The sequence below is a fragment of the Chaetodon auriga genome, chromosome 22 (assembly GCF_051107435.1).
Source record: "Chaetodon auriga isolate fChaAug3 chromosome 22, fChaAug3.hap1, whole genome shotgun sequence".
NCBI classification, from domain to species: domain Eukaryota; kingdom Metazoa; phylum Chordata; class Actinopteri; order Chaetodontiformes; family Chaetodontidae; genus Chaetodon; species Chaetodon auriga.
Genome location: NC_135095.1, coordinates 2,963,098 through 2,986,353, shown reverse-complemented (window position 1 = coordinate 2,986,353; position 23,256 = coordinate 2,963,098). Strand labels below are relative to the sequence as shown.

Genomic DNA, 23,256 nt, shown 5'->3' with positions numbered 1-23,256 from the left:
CAGAGGGTAATAAATCTGGGCACACAGTCTGAGTTTGATACTGTTTATTGAGCGGGATAAAAAACACTAAACAAACAAAACAAATCCATTGCACTGTCAGTGTGTGCTGGTGTGTCGTTCGGACAGCAGGTCAGCGGCTTCATGAAGTAGCTGCTATGGTGATGACCTCTGGCTTTCCGGTGCTCTGTTCTCCACAGGAAACATGAACGGAACCATCCCTGCAACATACACAAACAATGACTGAACAGCAGGCACGTCACATGACCACGTGTCCATCCTGGAAGGGTGGATTACCTTTTCATGGTCACCACGGTGTCGATGTCATGGTTCTCCTCTTTGGGCTGCAGGTCTCTCAGGATGATCTATGCATCACACACACACAGATCAATGGATAATTTCAATTATTCGTCATAAGTAATGATTCATTTTTACCAGACACTTAATAAGCTTTGATAAACCTGCTGCAGTTTCGAAGTTACAGCATTTCCTGCATTAACGGGGAATTATTTGTATCAGAGTTAAGATTCAGCTCCTCCATCCTCACTTGAACCTGAAGTCGTTCTGGTTGGCCGTCTTGAAGACCGTCTCTTTCCTGCTCTGAGGATCTCTGAGGAGTCCTGAGCTCCTCTACACACGCCAGTGTTCAGTCACAATCACAGCACCACCTACTGGCAACAGGAAGTTACAAGCCCTATACTGCTATTAACTCCTCCTTGCAGGATAACCAGATCCACCTCATGTGCTCCGCAAAGTGTTGCCAAATAATGAAGCTTGTGACTTTTCATTGAAAGCTGTAGCCATGATGACGCATCATGAAACAGGAAGCTGTTGGAACTTGAGTGGACACTGTCCAATTCGTGCCCTCATTTCCCCTCAAACGTTATTAGGTCTTGAGGCGGGAAAACAGATTTCCCTGCATATTGATCCCCATGCAGGAATTGATCCTGAACATCTCAGGGCTCCTGTTACCTCCTGTTTTTTTTAGCAATAGTGGGCGGAGATCTGTCACAGTCATTGTTGAATGAAGTCACCTCCCATCCTGTCTTTGTCAGGGAAAAAACGGTCTTGACAAATATATTTTGTAACAATTTTCCTGAACAAAATCAAGACTTTTCTGGAGACATCACCACTTCTCCACTTGATTAGCTGCTTAACCACACAACACTACACCCTGTGATCAACATACTGTTCTTCTTTCCTTCGTGATGACTGTTAACACAGATAAAAACAGTATAACTCAGACGACAAGTGTATTATTTACATTTGAAAGAGTTTGGGGCCCCAGAAGAAGAATAATTAAATGATTCAAATTTCCACTCAGTCAAAGTCACCACAGTGTTACATGACAGGGGAAAATACTGCTGTGACTCCTTTCCCCTAAGAGAAGCTTTGCTGAAGCAACACACCTGTTAGAGGCATTATTGTGCACTGACACTGAAACAAGAAGCACTTCCTCTTTAAATCTGCACAGATTTGGATACTAAGCTTCCAGTTTCTTTTACCAACAACTTGTGCTTTCTTCTATTCTTATTTAAGTGCTGCTCAGAGGCATCTTAGTCTCTTTCTGTTCAGACTAAGCATATATTTACAAAAATGGATGAGATTGACTGACATTAAATAAGTTGTCTTTGCTCAGTTTTCAGCTGAGTGTATGTCATAAAGGATTAGCAAATGATCACGTTCTGTTTTATTTGTGTTTCCCAAATTTTTGGAAATTTGGGTTGTATAACCTAAAACCATGAAAAACCCTTCATCAACATCGTCCATAGTTTCTAAGTTGTCCTCTCAGCCATGTGACTGTACTGAATCAAGCTTGTGTGTCAGGTGATTCTAAACATTTGAACAGTAGTGTTTATTCTACTTCACCTTTACCTTTTACACAAACCAGTATAACAAAAATTGTTAACATTATTCACCACGTTTGTGCCACGATTTCCCTCCCAGCTCAATATTTTTGAAATGTATCACAGTTGACATGTGAGTGCCAAAACATCACCAGCGAATGTGGAGGAAACCAGACAATTAATAAGATAAGACAAACTCAGTGGGTGTGTGTCGCTCAACATTTGACGCGTGTCAGTGCTTTTCTATACCTTAGCAAGCTTCTCTGGCTGCTCTTTGACAAATCTCTGGTAAATCTCCAGACAGAAGGAGGACAGCTTCCCCTCTCCACTCAGGATGTGATGTCTGCGAGCAGGCAGGGGCGTGCCTGATGGAAGCAGCACAGTGAACACCTCCGCCCCGGAGTCATCCACCTCCTGACAGGAAAGATTACAATGAATGAATTCAATTCTTCAGATAGAGATCCACTAGTTACATACATGACTTACATATAATGTGTTTTTAATTGACCAGCATACCTTGACCAGTATGTCCGTTGCAGAAACGTCCACTGTGACGGACTCTTCCTCAGGGGAAAGGCCATCTCTGCCGACCAGTAAACCCGCTTCCAGGGCCGCTCCGACAGCAATGACTTCATCAGGAGGTGCTGAGCTGAGGAGGTCCACATCAGGGAACATCTCCCTGATCATCTGCTGCAGGCGAGGGATCCTGGCTGAGCCGCCACAGAGGACCACCTAAAACCAACCCATCACATGACAAGAATGTGGCATTTATCACTGATGGATCCAAAGCTTTTATTTCCTTTCATTCACATTCGCTATCAAAATAAAGGTCACTCTCATCCACATCACATACAGCTATCACTGCAGCTGGATCATTTCAAACACTGGAGCATAAATGGAGGTACCCATGGCTGTGTAAGCTTCCTGCGCACACCGTACCTTGTTAATGTCGCTGGTGGAGAGTCCCGCCTCCTCCAGCAGGGGTTTGATTGGCTGGATGCTCTTGTTGAAGAGTGAGGAGCAGAGCAGCTCGAATCGAGCCCTGAGAAAACAGGTTGTCATGTTTGGTGACAACTAGAAGCTCTGCCAGACAATCGATTCCGTACATGTGCTAATGCCTACATGAAGTATCAGAGCTGGAATCCTCCAGACAGAAGACTGAATGTTTGTCATCTGCGGGGTGAAGTGTTAGACGTTGAGACACATAGTTGGAACTGTTGACTTCGACAACTAGGGCTACTTAAACTCATGAGTCAATGCAACGAAGGCAATGATAATAATGTATGTTCAAACCAGAGCCGTCACTCTCACACACACACACACACACACACACACACAAATCCCTATTTTAAACAAGTGAGAAAGTGTGCTTTAATTCCATCCTGCATTCAGCATGTTTAGTGTCCTATCATAGTCCAGTTTCCAGTGTTTTAAATCACTTATTTATCTTTTATGTCCTTTTTTTTAACACAAGCTTGCTGTCATCTTAACTGCTTGCTCACCTCGAGACGTTGCATTCAAAGTCAATGCCATCGTGCAGGGAGTCAACAAAGCAGTTGGCTGATCCCAATGAGGACAGAGAGTGCTTGGCCATGTCTGCTCCATTCATCAGCTTCAGCATTGCCCGAGCATTACTGCTCACATCGTGCTTGAAGGTGCTGCGCGACAAACACAGACAAATAACATGAGGATGGCTGGAAGGGTCACATATATATACATATGTAACACATTGTACGGGTGCAGATATATGGCTGCATACAGGGAGCTATAGCTTGAGCACTGTGCAGGCACAGGGAGCAGAGGCTGCCTGCAACAAGGCAAACATAGCTCCACTTATATTACAGCACACAGCAACAGAATGTGTTAGCCTAACAAACACACTTAGTTCCCAGATTATTATGTACTATGAGCTAAAACTGATGCAGTCTATGACAATATTCCCCCCAAAAAACCCTTCACGTTCAGTTTATATTGATCGATTTAACTGTATGATCAGTTTAGAGGATGCAGTTTGTGCTGCTGTTGAACTGTATTACATTATACAGAGGTGTTACTGTTATTTAACCTTCCCTCACTGACATGAGTAGAGTGGAAAAGCACAGGATCTACCGTTTGAACTCAGCCGCAAGGTGCTGGGCCAAGGCCTGCGTGAAGCTCTCCCCTCCGATGCTGTGGTCAGTGTGGGTGTTCAGAACCCGGAATATTCCTCCATTGACCTGCAGCACTGTCACACTTAGGGACGTCCCACCCAGCTTATACACCAGGACGTGGCTGTCAACACAGTGCACATAAAGATGAGGGCAAACAGTTTGGAATGATGGAATTTAGATAAGTGGGTTAAGCCAAGGTGGAATATGAAAAACAAGTAAACCAGAGACATGTGCCCATAGTCTGAGCATGAAACTAAAAGCACGATGTTGAGAGGGATAGCAGGTGCCAGTTATCAACAACTGAAGAGATGATTTTAAGTAGTGACAGGGCAACATCTATGTATTGCCATGATGTAATACAGACAGGACACCATTTTGTTCAGCTTGCAGCATCACTGCTGTACCTCCTTCCAGAAGAACAGTCCTGTCCAATGTTATAGGCCAACAGAGCAGCAGCAGGCTCATGGATCAGCCTCAGCACGTGGAAACCTGCAGCTTCAGCCGCCTCCCTGCGCAGAACAAACGCAGAGCGTCACACTTTAAGGTTCCAATATAAAGATCTTGCTGTCCCACAACAAAACAGTGCAGTGAGCAGTCACGTGGCCTACCTCAGAGCGCGCTTCTGAGCATGTGCAAACTCAAAAGGGACAGTAATGACTGCCTCTGTGACATCAGAGCCCAGAGCTGACTGAGCCGTCTCTGTGGAAACAGGAATGATCAACGCACTTACAGTTAATAACACAGCGTGCATCTTGCTCTGTGTGTGTGTGTGTGTGAGTGTCTGTTGTCCAAAAACTACCTTTCATTTTGTGGAAGATGAGCTTTGCAGCATCCTCTGGAGCGACGTACTCCGGGTGTTCTCCCGCTGTGATCTCATAATAAGGCTTCTCTTCTCTGTTGACCACCTGAACAAAACAATCGCTGGTCAGACTGAGGGTTCACTGCTCCACCGGGACAGAGAGCGCGGCGTCCGTGTCACAGACAGCACAGACGGGTCTGTTAGACTCACCTGACACTTGGTCTGTGTTTTGTGAGCTTGTGTCTCTGGATCATCAAAGCTGCTCATTGAGACACAAAGAGAGACAGAATGAAAATCTATCAGTCACTCTGAACGTCTCACTCATTTATACATGGCTTGTCTGTCATGTGCAGGTGGTCTCTTGCTTGACAGACCAGATTTGTCAAGAAGATGATGAAATCAGTGAAGCAGTTGACTAATTTTGCAGCTTACAGGTCCTTTATATCCTAAATGACTCAGCACTCAGCCAAATGTCCTAAGAAATGAGGTTATATGAGATACCACAGATTAAACTTTGATTAGAGAAATTCCAGACAGATGCCACCTGAGATCTTCTCTGCAGCCTCAGTGTTGTCTATGACAAACCGCTGACGTCTGTCCCTGATCTCACTCAGTAGACCCCTCAGATTTCTTTCCATGGATGCTAGAACTGCATGGTCATACGCATCTAAAACCACTTTCTCTGATCTGACACTGCAGTGTTAAGATTTGCAAAGAAGACAGAATTAAGTGTGTCACCTTCTCCCCAGCACTTGTTTCACTTTAACAACGGTGTTGGCAGCATTGCGGACCCGTCCTTGCTTCGCTGCAATACCTACAATCTGCAGAGGAGAGATATCAGTCAATAAGCAGCAGAAATATACAGGAAGTGGCAGAGTGTGACAGCCATCTTTAACAGCCTGGGTGAGGGACATTGTCAATGGAAAATAAATTCCATGACCTAAATCACTATTCCTCCAGACTGGCCTGCTCCTGCTCAGCTTAGTTTCCAGCCTTAGCTTCACTTCAGATTAAAGCTGTGTTACATTCAGTTTTAACATGTCTGTTCTCTTCATTGTTAACTGATGTGGTCAGTGCGTGATTTTGTACACCAGCTTCAAACCAGCTGTATGAAACACACTGATCCTGGTTCAGATTGTTGGTTCATCCTCGACAGGCCTTTTCACAATTGGCCCTGCTTTTGTGGCCCCCCTCTAACATCCCACAGGTCATGTGGTCCTTGAGGAAAAGTAAGTAAAGCGTATGTTGTACCTGCTCAGTGTCTCTGTAGGCCACCACAGCTGGAGTCACTCTGTCTCCTGCATCATTAGCCACCACATCAGCCCGCCCATCCTAAACACACAAACACAAACACACATTTAACTCAGAGCTGGGCAGTATACTCATATACTCAGAGGGATTCTGACAGCGTCCCTCAGGGTGTCGTGTGGCGGGTGCTGCTTGGATCCAGGACCGTGACTATGAGACATTTGATCCTTGATGAAGAGTAAGTGATTACGTGTTAGAGGAAGGGGTGTATACTGGAAAGGTTCGTGGACAGGGGTCCAGCAGCAGGGATGAAAGTCAGCACCTCCAAGGCTGAGGCGATGGTGCCCTGCTGGAAGCTTCCTTCACAGAGAGGCTGGGCTCACCCTGCGGGGTAGGGCGAGGAGCTCACCATGGAGTAGCTCTGCTCCTTCACGTTGAAAAGATTTCACTGAATGCTTCAGCATCTGGCCAAGATCCACCATGTGGAGGTGTTCTGATCACATCCAAATGAAAGGAAGCCACAAGAGACCCATGTGGCCTGGAATATACATACATAGTGTGTGCATCCCAGCAGCATGTGTGATGCTGATGTGGTTCCAAACTGCATTTCAACTTCATTATATTTTTAAAGCACAATAGATCCCCTGTGATCAGTAACTGACATTAGAGCACACAAAACTTCATAGTAAAAGATGCATTACAGGAAAGCTTCGCTTTGGTTTCTACTGTTTGGACTTGTTTTAACATTTTTGAAGCAGACCGTCTTTTCACGGCTGCACTGTTAAAGACAAAACATATGGGAAATTACTGGAGAGCTCTGGTTGGCAGTGGTGAACATCCTTTAAGATATCTACGCCTGTATCTTGACTCAGGTGACGGAGCAATCCCAAATGACATGACTTAACGTTAACGTGAGTTTCAGTGAGATGTGGGAATCAAATCCCGCCATTACAGTCTGTCCGACCAGAGGAAAGGCAGCTTTCTGATTCAGCGGAGCGAAACTCACCTTAAAGATAGCCACACAAGCGCACGTATATCCGAAATGAACTCCTATGGCAGCCATGCTGTATGAGCTCAGCTCAAAGGGCTGGACCACGCGCGTGTGACCCGAGTTCCGCTCCCAGGAACAACTTCCGGTATTTTTTATTTTTGTGTTTGTTTTATTTTTATTTTTTTCCCCAGAATAACAGCGAATTACGTCTATGTAAACTCTGAACTCAGAAACTGAACAATAATAATACAATAATAATAATAATATATATTTTGATTGTAGTGGTGAAGTAGCGTGTAGTTGTATGTGCCATTCAGTCCGTTAAAGCTGTTCGTTCGTGCCTGTTGACTGATAAACCAGTTTGCCTGCTGTTACTGAACCATCCCTGAGGGTGGCAGCAGAGGACCATTTCTACATTAAGTACTTGTAAAAAAATAAATAAATAAATAAATAAAAATAAAAATAAACAAAAAAAAACTACCATTAAGAACATGGAATTACATAACTCATCTTTTCTATTGTGAGGAAACCATTATAACTTTAGTACAACTGTGCAGATATTGATGTTATTGAGCATTATTGTTGAAGATGCATATGTCACTTTATTTTATTTTCATTCATTTGTAAGTTTATTTTATTGAGATTGTATCACTATGCAATGACAATGTAAAGATAACAATGTTAAATTGTGAAATACTGCAACCAGATATAATATTGTGTTTAAAATGAATGATAAAGTTGCAGGAGGGTGTAAAATGTAAACCCATTGAAAGACAAACCCTGGTGGTGTGTAAAAACATTGAGCAATGTTTAAGGTGTAATTTATGGCATTTGGGCAGAAGGACTTAACGGAAAGTGTTATTGAGGATTAAGAGATATTTAGCAATTTAAAGTTCAGGAGGGGAGAAATCCAATTTGCTCCTGTGTCTATGACTTTCGCTGGGGAAGTACTTCCACAAAGAATATTTTTTGGTTGTTTATCTGCTTCAAGCAATACAGAGAGGAAGGATGAGGAGGGAGAGACGGAGGAAGGTAAAGATTTGGATGATGGTGACTTCTTTGATGATAAGGATAATGCTTAGTTTTATTTGGATGGTGCTTTTCCTGCAGTGGAATGTTAGATGTCTGATTGCAAATGAACAGGAACTCCAACAAAAATATTCAGGACTTTGAAAATAAACCAGCTTTTACCTGTGTTCACGATTTCCCTATATGCAATGCTTTTGGCAGATTACTGGTGGCAGAAAAGATTTGTTTTTGCTCAGGCTCAGTGAGATAAGTTTCAGGAAAAAAACTGCAGCATCAGCTGGGGAGTATACTAGACGAGTATAATGAATCTCTTTGTTCAGTGATTCTGAGGGAGGCCTTAATGACAATTCCCATTCCCAAAAAAAAAAAAGCTCCATGGTGGAAAAGGAATTATGATCTGGTAATTGAAAATAGAAAATAAGCATTTCAAACTCTGCCCAAATTACAGACAAAGTGGAAACATGCAGTGGTGGTCCCAATTTTCAAGCCAGGAAAAGATTATCCGATCCATCTTCACATCGTCCATTAGGTCTGACATCAGCTCTGTTTAAAATAATGGTGAGAATAGTTTCGGATAGACCATTTTCTTGGAACAAATGGGTTACCATTTTAGATCAGGATATTAAGAAGGCTGTGATTTGATGGAGGCAATGGTAGGAGTGTTTCCAGACATGGAAAAGAAGAGTGGAGTGGTATGAGTGTGACATACAGTAAGTAAAGATGAAAATATTTTTGCGTTACAATATATACACACACGGTAGGATGATGTAATAACATAGGTTAGTTACAGAGAGATGATATAGAGAGGTGACGATCACGGAAACAGCCTTATTAAGGTCTGGTACCACATTCTTTCAATTTCAGGGTTTTCCAGTGGCTTTTTTTTGGGGGGGGGGGGGGGGGGGTGCGGCTTCTGATGTATGCTTGCAATGAAACCTTGTTGTATTGAGTCAGCGCTTAATACAAAATCCTCAGTTCAGCTACCAGTGAATGAGCCCTTACCTAAAGAACTCCTCTTCTGGGACTCAGTACAACTGTTGTCCAATGAAAATAAACCCAAGTGATGCCTCTTGAGTCTAAGAAACAAGCTTAGTGATTCTCCATGACTATCACAGAGCAGGTGAACTATGATTTTTTGGCTTGTTGCCAGGGGTTGGCAAGCTGATCAACCATCACTGGACCTTTTCCACTGCCGAGGAAATTTACGCAGCATGTGAGCTGCCAGTTGACGATATGGCTTTATGTCAGACTGACTTGCCAGCTGGTCCAGGTGTGGACCAAGGTCTGCATATTGAGAAGCTGTATACTATACTACATACCAAAAATACATTTTTAAGTTACATGTAAGAAGAAATGTAAATAGAAAACACAGAGACGTAGGTTTGGAGAAACATACAGGGGGAAATACACATGGGAAATAATGAATAGGGAAAGTAATACAAAAGGTAAATACAGAAGCAAATTCTAAAAGAAACTTAGGCCTACATGTATTTGTAATATACTTGGTACATTTAATGGCATATTAATTTGTTTATTGAGTAATTTATTTACTTCTTGATCTTTGATTTTGGCAGTTTTGGTCCTCCCTATTGTGTGAGTGGCAGAGCTGTAAAAGCCTCATAATAATGTAATTTAGAATTGTATTACACAAAACAGAAACATTTGACTAAAATGAAGCACGCCTGCATGACAATCGGGGTTCAGTGGATGGGAGGTGTCTGGAATCTACCCACAGCCCTCAGAAGCCCCATCAGCTTTATTCAATATTTCTCACACATCCCTAAAATGGTTGTTCCCCAGTCCTTACACATGAAAAACTACTTTGGCAGGAAAGTTGGCAATAGGCATGTTGAGCCAATACTGAGGCCTACACTTTAAACTCTAAAGTGCAGCTGATTCCAATGCAACAACTCCTTTCCGTTTCGACACTGCTGACAAAGGTAATTTCGAACTGAAAGAACTGAAGAAGACATTCAGGGATTCATTCAGTGGAACTTTTCCCTCTGATAACAGCAGACAGACACACCCATTCCCACACTTACTTCAAAATTATTTTAATTACAAGCTTGAAAACACCTTTATTACCCAGGTATAAAATACGTTTGCTGACTTTCAGCTTATACATACCCCAGAAACACCAAGTGCTCAGGTATTGGAGTCATTGCTCATAATAAATGTCAACTGGAATTAGGCACCATGATTTCTCAATATTCCATAAGCTACAATGTGCACAAGATAGTCTTAAAAGAATTTCATTTACATGAATCAGATGTGAGAATAGTTCAGACAGAAGTCTTTCTTGAGTCTTCACAGATTAGGCATCAAACACACAAACAAATGAAAACATTTACACTTCCAAACTATCACTGTAAATGGTTATCTTAAACCTCCACATCGTAATGTTTCACCTCACCCCTGACTGGAAAATGGATTTTTCTGTTTTTGTTCATGCACTTTCTATCTGAGCATTAAATGGCACTCACACATTTATGTCATTTCACATTCGAATAATTTCATAAATCACTCTATTTTCCTGGCTGATTGCCCACCAACAGACTAGCACATACGGCAGAATATCAGTTTCTGAGTTTAACACATTTTTTCTTACCTTGAGTCATACCACAGGATAAACATAGCTCAGTCTTACTTAACTACGTAGACAACCCTAGCATACTTAAACTAACTGTCAATGTTACAGCCCCACATGTCCATGTTGCTATGTTGCTGTTTGATACCACATCCAGTGTTCACTTCATATTATAATGATAGAGGCAAAATGGATTACATGACCTGGACAGTGTGGCACAGTCAGCCTTGCTGTGGCGCTCACAGAGTCACAGAACAGTTTCCTCACAGTCTGCAATTCAGACTTTTCCCAGGACACAGTGAAAGGCACATGTCAATTCATGATTTTTAAAACAAAATGATTTCATATTTTCGATTCTCTCTCACACTGAGTGTGATGCAAGAAAGCCCGTTCAGGACAGCGAAACAGAGAAACGCTGCCGTATGAGATGAACGAGCAGCATTAATCAGCCCCCTTTTTTTTAACACAATTTTCCTAATGAATCTAGAAGTTAAAGGTTCAACCCTGTGAGGTTTTAAGTCGCTCTGCCCTCTCGTGGTCAACAACCACTTAATGAAGCTTTATTGCCATTTGTAATTTTTGATACAAAAACATACCATCTAAGTGCAGACATTGTTATCACTTGCTGAGGCTCAAACCTTCACAATGAATGAAAATAAATGACAGAAAATTCAAATCTTCTTGTATTCTTGAAACAGCGCAGACCTGTGGCTATCGAACAAAGGATGAGAAGAGTTAGTTGTTACTCAGTCACTTAACAGACGACTTGTTTACGGAACTGGAGAATGACACTGAGAACGAGTGTGGTGCATACCTGAAGCAAGGCGAAGCGTAGAACTTACATATCTGACTCTGTTGAGAGAAACAGTTAAAAAAAAAACATGAGAACCTGTTCTTTCTGTTGCCTCGTTTACATTGTTGTTTTTTACACTGAGTTGGGGATTGAATACCTGAGTTATTGGTTGGTTACAGTTTAGAAACACAGAATGTAAACCCAATGAATATTTTTATTTTTCAGCATCTCTACTTTTAATAGGCCGTTGACAGTCACTCAAGGTGCCGTGTGGATTCCTTTCAGTTCATTGTGGAGGTCAGCGTCTAGTTTTCAAGTACATTTTTAATTTCAATCTTTTTCTTCCCATTAATAAAAACGAATGGTGACAATACTAATGACAGAAAAACTGTTAAAGAAATTTCAGTCTATAAAACTAAAACTGAAAATGAAAAATTTTGTCAGACTGAAAAATGGTAAATGTGTGTTTTCCTGTATTCATCTTTCAGCAGATAATAAAAACAAAACCTCAAACCCAGTCTGACCTCTGCTCTCACCACAGGTGAATATGAACAGAGTTTGTTAATGTTATAGGAGTTTGTTTTCTCATGTTGTGAGCTGCTCTGTAAAATATTGTGCTTTGATCATCATTAGAAATAACTCATATACACTGTTGTGTATTATAAGGGTGTGTTATTAGGGTAAGTAAGTACTAACAGTCATTCCGGGGACCTATATTGATATCTATATATTATCTAAATGACATAGCTGTATGATTAATACAATATGACGTGTGTAGTAGTGTATGCACATGTGTAATGTCAATAGTATTAATAATTTTTCTTCGTTCTCAAAATTATTATACTTAAATTGTAAACTTTGTACAACCTGATTTACCCACACTGTACTGAATGGTCATGGCAATGAATCAGATGAAATCACAGAGACAGACAGACATACACATACCCCACACATAGGTCTTGGTTATTCCCATGTGAGTCACTTTGCAGGCAAACTTGTCTTCGCTGCTTGGCGTGAAGGGCACGGACTTGGTCAGGTGGTAGTGCCAGTCGTCCTCGAAGGCCAGGTCAGTCTGACGAGCTCCGGACATCACCTGTCCATTCTTCAACACCTCAATGTTGATTTCCGGTGGATGGAAACCGCTCACATGACAGATCAAACTGTTGGCTTTACCGAACTCTCCCGGCTCGCGACTGTACACCTGAACCTTGGGAGGAGCTACCAAGAGACAGAAAAACGTTCACACCTGTACAGAGAGGATCTGACGAAGGTCCAGCTGCCAAAGACTAATTGACATTTCACTCACTTCATCTTCAACATGTACCTTCTGTCCTTCTTACTATTAATCTACTGCGATGTAGCAGTGTTATGAACCAGACGTATCATAATGTGAAAGTAAAATTGGTGAACACAGCAAGTTGTGGTCGGCGTTTCAGCTTCCTTGTTTTAGACGACGTCACAGTCCCTTCGAAGACATTAACTTTGAACTCGACATTCTTAACTGCTCTTCACACTATCTTTGTGTGGAAACTAGTCCTTGGGCTATTTCTACACATTTGTGTCTAGGCGGTAAACCTATCGTGAAATCTGACGTTCCTAATCGTCGGCCTCCCCGTCATTTCAGGGCCTTCAATGTAACACGACGCCATTTGTAAACATACAGGCACAATTACAGGCAGACTACAGTGGAATACTTACAGTTTAAGGCCACTGAATGGTCCAGGGTGTAGAGCAGAAGGACGAGAAACACCCAAAGTCCCTTCATGATTCCACCTTCCGTCGGTCTATACACGAGAAATGTTGTTGTATATTTGTTCAGATACGAGACACAGGACGACGACCCAAAACGAAAGTAAAGAAGTCTCGTACTCGGTCCTAGCGCTCGTTTATACACAGCCAGACTCTTGGGCGGGGTTTCGAGGCGAATCAGGAAACAAGACGAACGCGGATAACCCCGCCCCAAGAAGAAGTACAAAGTGAGTCTCCGGGAGGCGGTTACACGGCTCCTAATTCCACCAATAGAAAAATCAGGGGAAGCTGTTGCTAGTTAGAATTCCGTCCGACATGTTGCCGTCTGTTGCGCAGTTTCGTCGATTGTCCCTCCATGTTCAACGTTAATTGAGTCTAGTACGAGTTGTTACAGAGTCTAATTCATAATGTTTGTGGTGTATTTGTACCATTTGTTATCTTTCAAACACACATATACGCTGCTAATGACATAGGCCGGCTTGGTACATTGTCATTTTAAACGCAGTTAGTTTAGATTGATGGACAAGGTCACAGCAATCCACCATGTTATCGTCAGGTATGACAATATGCAGTGGATTTGGCAGGTCATTTCACACCGCCTGTCATACGGCATGTGTAGCCTCACATATAAGGCTATAGAAGCTAAATATACTAAATAAATCTACGTCAAATGGTCTCAAGAAGAGGCCTCCACTGAAAAAGCTAATTCTCTGTTTAAAATGTCCACACATTACTTAGACTTTACTTTATTGATCCCAATTTGGGAAATTCTTTTGTTGCAGCAGCAGGTTAAACATACTCATAAAATATATACGATCAAGAGGAATAAGGATGAGAATAAAACTAAGGGGAAAGAATGTTCTGAAAAAATATAACTTAGCATAAAAACATGGAATAACAGCAATTCTTAAAATATACCCAAGTATGTAAAATATAACTGAGTATATTTAAGCAAGCATAACAGCAATTGTTAAAAATACAAGTATAACTAACTATAGTTTTAGAATATGTATTATAATATATAATGCATATAAACAAAGAATGACAGCCATTCTTAGAGAGCCAGAGCTATTAACTATATATATACCAAAACAAATATATGCAATTTGCATTAAGTGACTTCATTATCCATCTGAGATGAAATGCTGAAGTATTACCTTTGTCTACCTCATGAAGCCATGAAGATAAAATTGATTAATATCCCTACAATAAAAGTACTACCAGAGGTTTGTGTTTAAACGAGGCGGATTTCAAGGGAATTTCACAAACTTTTATTTCGCAGAGGACATTGATATACATTAAACTTCAAATCAAAATTGTTGAACAAACTTCTGTTAATTCCAGAAAAAAAACACCCCTTTCATTTATTACGATGCTCACGAAACACCATTTCTTCTCTTAAGTCATTAAAGCTAAACATACAACAGTTTGTACACAAGCACTATTATCATAGGCTGAACAAACAGAAGCATTTTATCACCTCAGTTTAATATACACACTTTTCAGTATCAAAGGCTGGAAAAGACATTCATACAGAGCAAGTATTCTCAGCAATTGCAGAACAAAAATGACTAAATGACCTGCGGCCCATTCATTCTCTCATATTCAAAATGTCAGTAAAGAATCCCCTTAATGTGATATGGATGGAAGTTGGGAGAAAAGTGTGATCCTGTTGATTGCAGAATAATGTGAAAGGCAATAAGAATAAGCCAGCTGATTTACATGTTTGGCTCTGTAAAAAAAGAAAAGAAAAAACAGAAGTTTTATCAGTCTCACATAAGCCGATGAAGCAGCACCCATATGCATTAACATCATTCACGTTGCATTTCATTACATTTAGTTTCTTTTTCAATATTTAGTCAGGTGCAAAGGACTATATATATCATGTCTGTAATTATCTCCCACTGTGTGTTTTGCTGCAGGCCTACATGAACATGTGTTATTTTTTTCAGCTCTCTATGAATAAAAAAATAATTGATATGAACATTTTTCAGCCTTGGCAAAGCGATGTGCTGATCCTTACTCACCCCAGGCATAGTCGTTCCTGGTCGTCCCATGAGTGACCCTGCAGCTGTACCTCTCTCCCTTCTCGGGCGTGAAGGCCACGCTCTTGGTCAGATGGAAACGCCACCCTTGTTTGAAGGCCAGGTCAGTCTGCATGGCATTCGGGAGTTCAACTCCATCGTGAAGCAGCTCGATGGTGATGTCAGGGGGGTGGAAGTCGCTCACATGGCAAATCAGAGTGTTGTCTTTGCCAAACTCTCCTGGCTCATGGCTGTAGACTTGAACCTTGGGTGGAGCTGGAGGCAACAGGGAGAAGGAATTGAGGTCAGACAACCATGAAACACAAGTGCGCCATGTTACGTCTGAAGTGCGTATTGCATCAGCTCAAAATGTTTCACACACATATTATGTGATTTTGGAGCAGCATGAAGCACGCCTTAAGATTGTTTTTTATAAGTAACTCATTGGAGAGAGTTATTTCACTAAGAATTTAGAGATTGAGCCTCTGGAGTTTGGGCTGCACACAAATCTTCAGAGTGCTCCTCAGTATCCGAATGTGCCTCACTGAGGCCAGTGGAGGGTACTGCCACAGCACAACTGCTATTCCAGAAAAACGAAAGTAAATTTAGATTGTGGAGGGGAATTCCATTTGACTGAAAACATGTTTATCTTTTACATTTGTCGGCAACATCGACTCTTCCATTGACCTCTCAGGCTTTCTAACAGATCACAAGCAACTTACTACAGATACACCTTTATGCCTGCTTCTTATTCTCTATGTCGGTTATGAAAAACAGCTTTTGCTTCCTGAAGACTTCCTCAGTCTTTTGTTGCTCCTGTCCTTACTTGTTTCAAACATATACCAAATTCAGAATAATCTTATATTTACAAAATCAATGAAACTGATGACTTTGTCATGGAAACATTCTTCTGTGTATGTTAAAAAGGATTTGCTGATGGTCACATTCTGTTTTCTTTCTGCTTTACACAGCACCACACCTTTTTTTTTGGGACTCAGGTTTGTTCTTGTAGCCATCATGAATAAAGGCCAGTTTGAGACACAGATTCCGGTGATTCTTCAGTAATGGTTTAAGTTACAGAAGGTAGATCAAAAAATAGTACTTACAGTGTTTGGGGTCCTCTGAGTAAGAGACAGCTACCAGCGCTGCTAGACAGATGAGAAGCCTCATGTTTGTCTAGTTAGTCACCTTTAGAACGCTCACAAAAGCTCAAATGAGAGAAAAAGATGTGCAACCACCTCCTTCACACAGTCAGAAGTGAAAGCATAGAGCAGAGCAGAGCTGATAAGAAGGCGCTAGGGGCCGCCCACTTCATGACACCAGCCAATCATTAATTTCCATCCCACCGTTACTAGGTAAGGTTTGACTAAACAGGTTTGGTTCGCCACAGACATGGAAGGTTTGTGGAAACTCCCTGTAGAATCAGTGACCCACCTGAATGAAACCGATTTTTTTCTTTGAGATCCTTTTGTGTAACAATTTTAAAAACAAGTCAGTATGACATCCAGAGTCCCAGAACAGGAAGAAGGAATTTCAACCCCACAGTTTAGAGAAGGGCCGTCAGAGGATTCTTAGCTCAACCTTTTCCTTCATCTTCTAATCTTTCTTACTGTCCCTCCTGTAATCTAATTACATTGTATATTAACTATACTTGTTTTGTTTTCATAAGCAGTAACCTGCCCCCAGTGTTCCCCATGTGTTTACTGTCAAATCAAACCACAGTGTTCTTGAAGCCAGCAGTGGGATACATTTTCAAATATTTCACAACATTTCTCTCTCGTTTTCTATATTTATTTTGTGTATTTATTGCTGTGTGTTTTCACTCTGCCTGTCATTTGTATATGTTCTAACATTCAAAAATGAAATAATAATCATTTAATTATATCACACTATCAAAAAACTACAAAACAAACAAAACTTTGATAGCATTCAAGCAGAGCCCAGCTGAACACAGCCCATGCTGCTCTGAGCATGTAGAACTTGTTCTTGGCCGGTTTCTCATTTTTTTTTTTTTTTTTTTTATGACTTTGGATTTCCCCAGCCACTTGGTGAATCATTCAGTCAGACGTGCAGATGTTTGCCATTACAAGATGCAGTTTCAGCTGATGTTTGTTTTGGTTCAGGCTACCTGTGGCCTGGTGCCCCCATGTTCAAAAAAAATAAAATAAAAAAAAGCAGCAAAAATGCCCTCTTAGATGCCCCTGTGGGACATGAATCATGTAATATGCTGTGTGTTCTACTGTGAAATCACAGTTCAATACAATAATTCTACAGCAACACGCTGCTGTATAACATCGAAAATGTAATGCAGTGCATGCAGCTGGTGACCTTCTATTTTTCGGCCCTGCCCCTCAAATCCACCACTGGTTCAGATATAATGAGTGAGTCTTGTTGCCTAGTTAGATAAGAAGTAAAACAGAGTGAGAGTGGGTGAGCATTAAAACCAAACCAAAACAGAAACTTTGCTTTTTTTGTCTTTAATTCGTTGCTAAATTAAAAAAAAAAACAAACAAAAAAAAAACACAGGCAAAATTCTTAACAAGAGGTTCTTCATGCACTGTTGAATAGTAGATAAATGATGCCTTGCCGATATCATCATCCTGGATCTGGAGTTTAGTCTCTACACATGCAGTTGTGTCACATATTCAGTCATTCAGTCTCTGAATGTGCAGGTATGTTAATACAGAGTGGGCAAAAGGCGCAAAATAAATACAAGGGGATAACCATGAACTGTCATGAACACAAAGCCTGTAGCTGAGATTGGAAAACGGCCTAGATTTCCAACACATCTAAAGTGCCTACTTGTTTAAAGCACAGCACAATGTCTCCATGTTTTTTAAGAACTTTAACTTTGCTTTATTAAGACTACTTTCGTTTTCTTTTATGGTCCAGAATTAACAGGCTCCGTGGGTAATGGCGTTGTCTTCTCTGTAATGTGTCACTGAATCACCCTGCAGAGTGGTAGAGCCTGTTTTGTTTGGTTTTTGATCTGTTTTTCTTACAATCGTTAGAATAAACAGAGCCACAAATTGTTTATTACAAAAGATGCTGTTATTTTTCCTTTTCAACGATGTTTCCATACTAACACACAATTTATCGTTTAAAATACTCAGAAATACTGTAAATGTGTTGTGTTGTGTTCTTTGTTCTATCTGTCATCTGTTCACTGTAGAAACTGAAACTGTTTTTTGTTTCTTTTGTTTCTATTTTGGTTCGTCTCCAGGCTAAGAGACGGTGAGGCGTTTCAGCAAGTTGACCACAAAAGAAAGTGTACTGAATTGCATTTTAATTTATGTGATTGGTATTTTTGCTTTGTTCATGAATAGCCAACTTATCTACAGTAATTATAGAGCAAATTCTGAGATTTATACTATAGACACGATATATAATGTGTGTGTGTGTGTGTGTGTGTGTGTGTGTGTGTGTGTGTGTATTCCAACTCTTAAATCACGAGCAGCTCATACAGCTATAAATTAATAAGTTGAATTTAATTTCTAAACACAGGCCTGTTGTTCTCTGATTCCATTCTTAGCATTGTCTACTGTACATACTCAATAAAGCTTTTTTTAAACTTTTTTCTACGTCAGCGCTCCGTCGACGTAGATGACGTATTCACAGCACAGCGGTCCTTCCGTATTCTTCGGACTCCACAGTAACTACATTTCTTAGCTTGTTACCTGAGAAAACGACCCACTAACACGACAGAATGAGTAGTGAAACATACCCCAGGTCTTCCATTGAAGACGACTTCAACTATGGCACAAATGTTGCCACAGCCAGTGTCCAGATACGAATGGGTAAGTAAAATAATGTTTGGCTCGTAGTGTAAACAGCAGCTGGCCGCTGAAGCTAACGCTAGTCACTGTTTATTACTGCAAAAATCATGTGGACTGCCTCCACTGTATTGTTATACGAATCGTTAATAACCGGTTATTACCTCGGTTGCAAGATCGTTGGTTGGATAGCACTGGTTAAACCATAACAATAGCTGCTAGCTTAGTTAAACCATTACATAACATTGATAACGAAGTTACCTGACGTTGTTGGTTTGAAGCCCCACCTGTGTCACTAACTTAAACGATCTGCTTATATATATTAGCATTCCTCCAACACACCCAGCTGTTAGTGCTGGTTCCCACATAAGTGGCTGTTATCTCCATTTCGGATTGAGCTAGCTGTTCCCCTAGAGCAAGCTGATAGTATTTTCCAGGCTCTGTGCACATCCAGCTGAAGGTTCGGCTCACTGATGCTGTAATGCTGTGTCTCCACTGCTCTCCTTGTTTTTCAGACTTCCTACGGAAGGTGTACACCCTTCTGAGCTTGCAGATCATTCTGACCACAGCCACCTCCGCCCTCTTCATGTTCTCTCAAACCATCAAGGAGTTTGTCCATGCCAGGTGAGGACAGTCTGAATATCGTCTAACCAAGGCACAAGTGCCAAGGTGTCGGGATGAGAAGTGACAGCCTCGTGACCCTCTTAACATTGAAAGCTTGGGGAATCATGAACTTTTCCTGAATGAACTTGTCCTTCTGTGTCCATAACAGCCTTCCAAAAAGTGAATGGTCTTATTTATTTTTGGAAAGTGACCATGCTCTTATTCAGATAAGCCATTGAGGAAACTGCTCTATTTCTTTGGACTTTCTCTATAGGTCTGTGGTGCTGACCGTGACAACTCATAACAATGCACATTATCTGCTGAACAGCAAATGCAAACATATACATGTTAAAGGCTTGTTTCATTTCCAGTGATATCAAATAGTGCAGATTTTTTCAGATTGTGAGATATCTATGCTGAGGTGCTATCTCATACCAGTCGGGTTGAATTTATAATGAATGTTTCCAAACATTCACACTTATTTGTGTCGTCCTCTTTTGACCGTCTGATTTCTTCCTCAGTCCTGCTGTGGTTCTGGTTTCGGCTCTGGGCTCTCTGGTTCTCCTGCTGGCCCTGGCCATGTACAGACACCAACATCCAGTCAACCTCTACCTGCTCATCGCATTTGTAAGTAAATAGTTCATTATCTCACTGGCTCAATGTTAGGGAACTTAACATTTAGAAGAGCTGGTTGGTGAATTTAACATCTGTTAAGCTGGAGCATGACAATAAAGCCTGCACTGTCCAGCACTGTTGCAAATATATATTTATCCATTTATTTCCATATTTACATTTTCATTTTGTGACATACTTACTCGTTACAAAGTAGATCAAATAAAGTCCTGTAGCATGTTATTGAATTATTTGCTCTGCTGAACCTACATTTCATTTTCAATCAATCAAAGTGACGTTGAGTTTCCAGTTGGTGCTGGTCCACGTGTTCTGAAAGATTTCAACGTCTCAGACAAATTCGGGTCAAATATTATCTCTGTTTATGGGCCCTATTTTCCAAGTGTGTCCAAGTGACCAAGTCCAGTCGTATCCACAAACCGTGCTGCAATGTAATCCCCCCGGGTGTTTGCGCACCATCAATGCATGCCCACTACAGAGAGAGAGAGGGTGAAGACAAGAAGCAGGGCAAAACAGCATGTAGAGCCGGACTTACTGACCTGTAGAGACTTAAATATGTCGGACTTCAGCAGATTGTTTGTGTTGTTTTCAGACTTTGCTGGAAGCAGTTTCTGTGGCCACAGCTTGTAAGTAACTTTTGAAGAAGTCTGTTAGTTCGCATCATTTGAGCCTGTTGCAGATTGTCCTGACTGCAGAGGTTTTCTCTCTACAGTGACATTCTATGAGTACTCCACCGTGCTGCAAGCCCTGTTCCTGACCTGTGCTGTGTTTGCTGGACTGACAGCATACACCTTCCAGTCCAAGAGAGACTTCAGCAAAATGGGAGCAGGGTGAGTGTGTCGTGACTGTCCTCCTCAGTGGTGTTATCAGTGCTGCTGTATTCGTCCCCTCGAGGGACTCACAGTATCTGATCTGTTTATCCTTCCAGACTGTTCGCCTGCCTGTGGATCCTCATCATTGCAAGCTTCATGAGGGTAGGTGGAACTTACATTCATGTGTCTTTTCCATATAAAAAGAAATAAAAAGAGAGAAAATCCCAGCCAGAAGGAGAGAGATCAAAGCAAATCCAAAGCCTGCAGAGACAAAATAGCAGTCAAGGTGCGTGTTGGTACAGGTGAATTATGATCCAGGAAGACTGGTGTGAGTAACAGATCCACGTTTGCCAGATGACGTTGCATTAAGCCAGGTTCAGTATATCCTCTGCGTCGTGACTCCATTGGCATCAACAAAATGGCCTCCTTGAAATGAATGAGGAAGTTGTGTGTGCTTTTGAAGTCAGTCAGCAAGCAGCCAAAAAATAGAAAAGAAGAAAGAAATGAGCAAATAGAGAGAAAGTAGAAAGAAAGAGATCCAGCAAGGCACAGAAAAAAAAAAATAAGCCAGACATCGAAAAAAGAAAGAAAACAAACAACAGAAAGAGAAACGATGTCGCAATAAAGAAACTGAAACAAAGACGTAATGTCAGAAAAAAACAGGAAGAGAGAGTCCAGCCTTCAGCCTCATCCGCTCTTCATGTCGCCTCTGGTCTCCCTGCAGTTCTTCTTCAACAGTGACAGCACGGAGCTGGTGCTGGCTGGAGCCGGAGCTCTGGTCTTCTGCGGTTTCATCATCTACGACACCAACCTGCTGATGAAGCAGCTCTCTCCCGAGGAGCACATCCTGGCCTCCATCAACCTCTACCTGGACATCGTCAACCTCTTCCTGCACATCCTGCGTGTCCTCGACTCGCTGAAGAAGCACTGAAAGCTGCAGCACGGCTTCACGCTGCTCCGTTCGGCTCTGATAGCTTGTCGTCACTCCAGCAGCCTCGCTGGAAACCCACAGATATGATTGTGCTGTGATTGCCTTGTGTTCATGTGAGTGTTACTGTCCTGAAGTCCACCAAAAATTGGAATTTACAGAGAAATCTTCCTAAATGAAAAAAACAGTGTGTACTTAGTGTACTCTCTCTACAGGTAGCTGTACTATGTGCTTGTATCTCTTTCACTCAACTATTTTTTTCTTCACTGATTGTGCTTTTATATGAAGTTAATTCGATCTATATCAGGTATCTTTTATTTGTTCTGAAACCAAAACGAGTCCAACGAGGTGACAGCTCAGTGAGTTAAAGGTGCACTACCTGATCTGATATATAGCCCACTAGCACCCCCAACTGGCATAATTGGATCTTTTTGGTCTCGGCCAAACGCTTGCCAGCGAATGAATCCTCATTTGGTGGATGGTTTAGGTGAGATTGAGTCAAAATACCCCACAAAGGAGCTCTATGGCACAGAGAAATCACATGTATCAGGCTTGGTTTTGATCTTTTCACAGAGCTTGTTAATAATAATAAGATGAATATAGCATCTCACCAGCCTTATCCTTAAAAACACTGAGATATATCTAGATTATATACTGTATATATTGTGTTATAGTGAAATTTAAATTTAGTGCATTGAGCTCTGGTAATGAGTCATAGACTTGTGATGCACACGTTCTGACCTGGAGAGAGTTTATGCTATTGACAAAACACTAACATTAAGAGTGAGCCGGTAGGACTTGATATGAGGCACGAGTGGACGTGAACAAATTTAGCGAGTATATTTTTCCAGCAGTATCTCTCACTGGGCTTTCAGGCCTGTCATTCCACCAGTTTATTCTCAGACTAAATTTATGGTTGAATGTTTTCAATGTTGTCAAAAATGAGTATTTTATATTCCATCAGTGAGCTGTCCCAAGTATCATTGCACCCCTCTCATGTCCTGCATCTGTTAATGATGTACAATAGCAAGAAGATAGCTCATTGTATGCTCATTTTGATAAAGTGCATGCCTGGTTTTGTGAATATCTGTGATTGTACATATTTTTATGGTGTAAATGTAACTGTACAGTTTTTGGGATCAAGAGCTGAACCTGTGTAACATGAAGTGCTGAAGTTAGTGAAGACCTAAGGGAAGTGCAGTGCGGTTCTGTCCATCAGGATATGGGTAAATATGAAGGTATTTGCTTTAACTGTTGTCAAGAAATGCTTTTATTAAAAGGACCACATGCAATGTT

At 41.3% G+C, this 23,256-nt stretch overlaps 4 protein-coding genes across 5 annotated transcripts; 1 reads left to right on the top strand and 3 right to left on the bottom strand.

Moving 5' to 3' along the window:
* Positions 1–27: 27 nt before the first annotated feature.
* hspa14 (heat shock protein 14) lies at positions 28–7,140 on the bottom strand. The gene is made up of 14 exons (XM_076721709.1): positions 7,048–7,140; positions 6,045–6,125; positions 5,532–5,614; positions 5,004–5,052; positions 4,794–4,899; positions 4,603–4,693; positions 4,399–4,503; positions 3,954–4,115; positions 3,347–3,502; positions 2,784–2,886; positions 2,361–2,576; positions 2,094–2,258; positions 295–362; positions 28–218 (listed from the first exon to the last, which is right to left on the bottom strand). Exons 1-14 carry the CDS (start codon positions 7,102–7,104, stop codon positions 140–142), a joined length of 1,521 nt encoding a protein of 506 aa, XP_076577824.1. The 5' UTR covers positions 7,105–7,140; the 3' UTR covers positions 28–139.
* Positions 7,141–10,099: 2,959 nt separating this feature from the next.
* LOC143314666 (beta-2-microglobulin-like) lies at positions 10,100–13,385 on the bottom strand. 2 transcript variants are annotated; one of them, XM_076721712.1, is made up of 4 exons: positions 13,140–13,385; positions 12,387–12,659; positions 11,463–11,500; positions 10,100–11,359 (listed from the first exon to the last, which is right to left on the bottom strand). In XM_076721712.1, the coding sequence occupies exons 1-3, from the start codon at positions 13,204–13,206 to the stop codon at positions 11,487–11,489; spliced, it is 354 nt and encodes a 117-aa protein (XP_076577827.1). In that variant the 5' UTR covers positions 13,207–13,385; the 3' UTR covers positions 10,100–11,359; positions 11,463–11,486. The 2 variants fall into 2 exon arrangements, with proteins under 2 accessions (XP_076577827.1, XP_076577828.1); XM_076721713.1 differs by having other exon boundaries at positions 10,668–11,353; positions 13,140–13,358.
* Positions 13,386–14,438: 1,053 nt separating this feature from the next.
* On the bottom strand, positions 14,439–16,480 carry b2m (beta-2-microglobulin). Its single transcript, XM_076721714.1, has 3 exons — positions 16,321–16,480; positions 15,218–15,490; positions 14,439–14,922 (listed from the first exon to the last, which is right to left on the bottom strand). Exons 1-3 carry the CDS (start codon positions 16,382–16,384, stop codon positions 14,909–14,911), a joined length of 351 nt encoding a protein of 116 aa, XP_076577829.1. The 5' UTR covers positions 16,385–16,480; the 3' UTR covers positions 14,439–14,908.
* Positions 16,481–18,824: 2,344 nt separating this feature from the next.
* Positions 18,825–23,256, top strand: tmbim4 (transmembrane BAX inhibitor motif containing 4). Its single transcript, XM_076721893.1, has 7 exons — positions 18,825–19,011; positions 19,503–19,611; positions 20,112–20,217; positions 20,813–20,846; positions 20,933–21,050; positions 21,149–21,194; positions 21,757–23,256. Exons 1-7 carry the CDS (start codon positions 18,921–18,923, stop codon positions 21,961–21,963), a joined length of 711 nt encoding a protein of 236 aa, XP_076578008.1. The 5' UTR covers positions 18,825–18,920; the 3' UTR covers positions 21,964–23,256.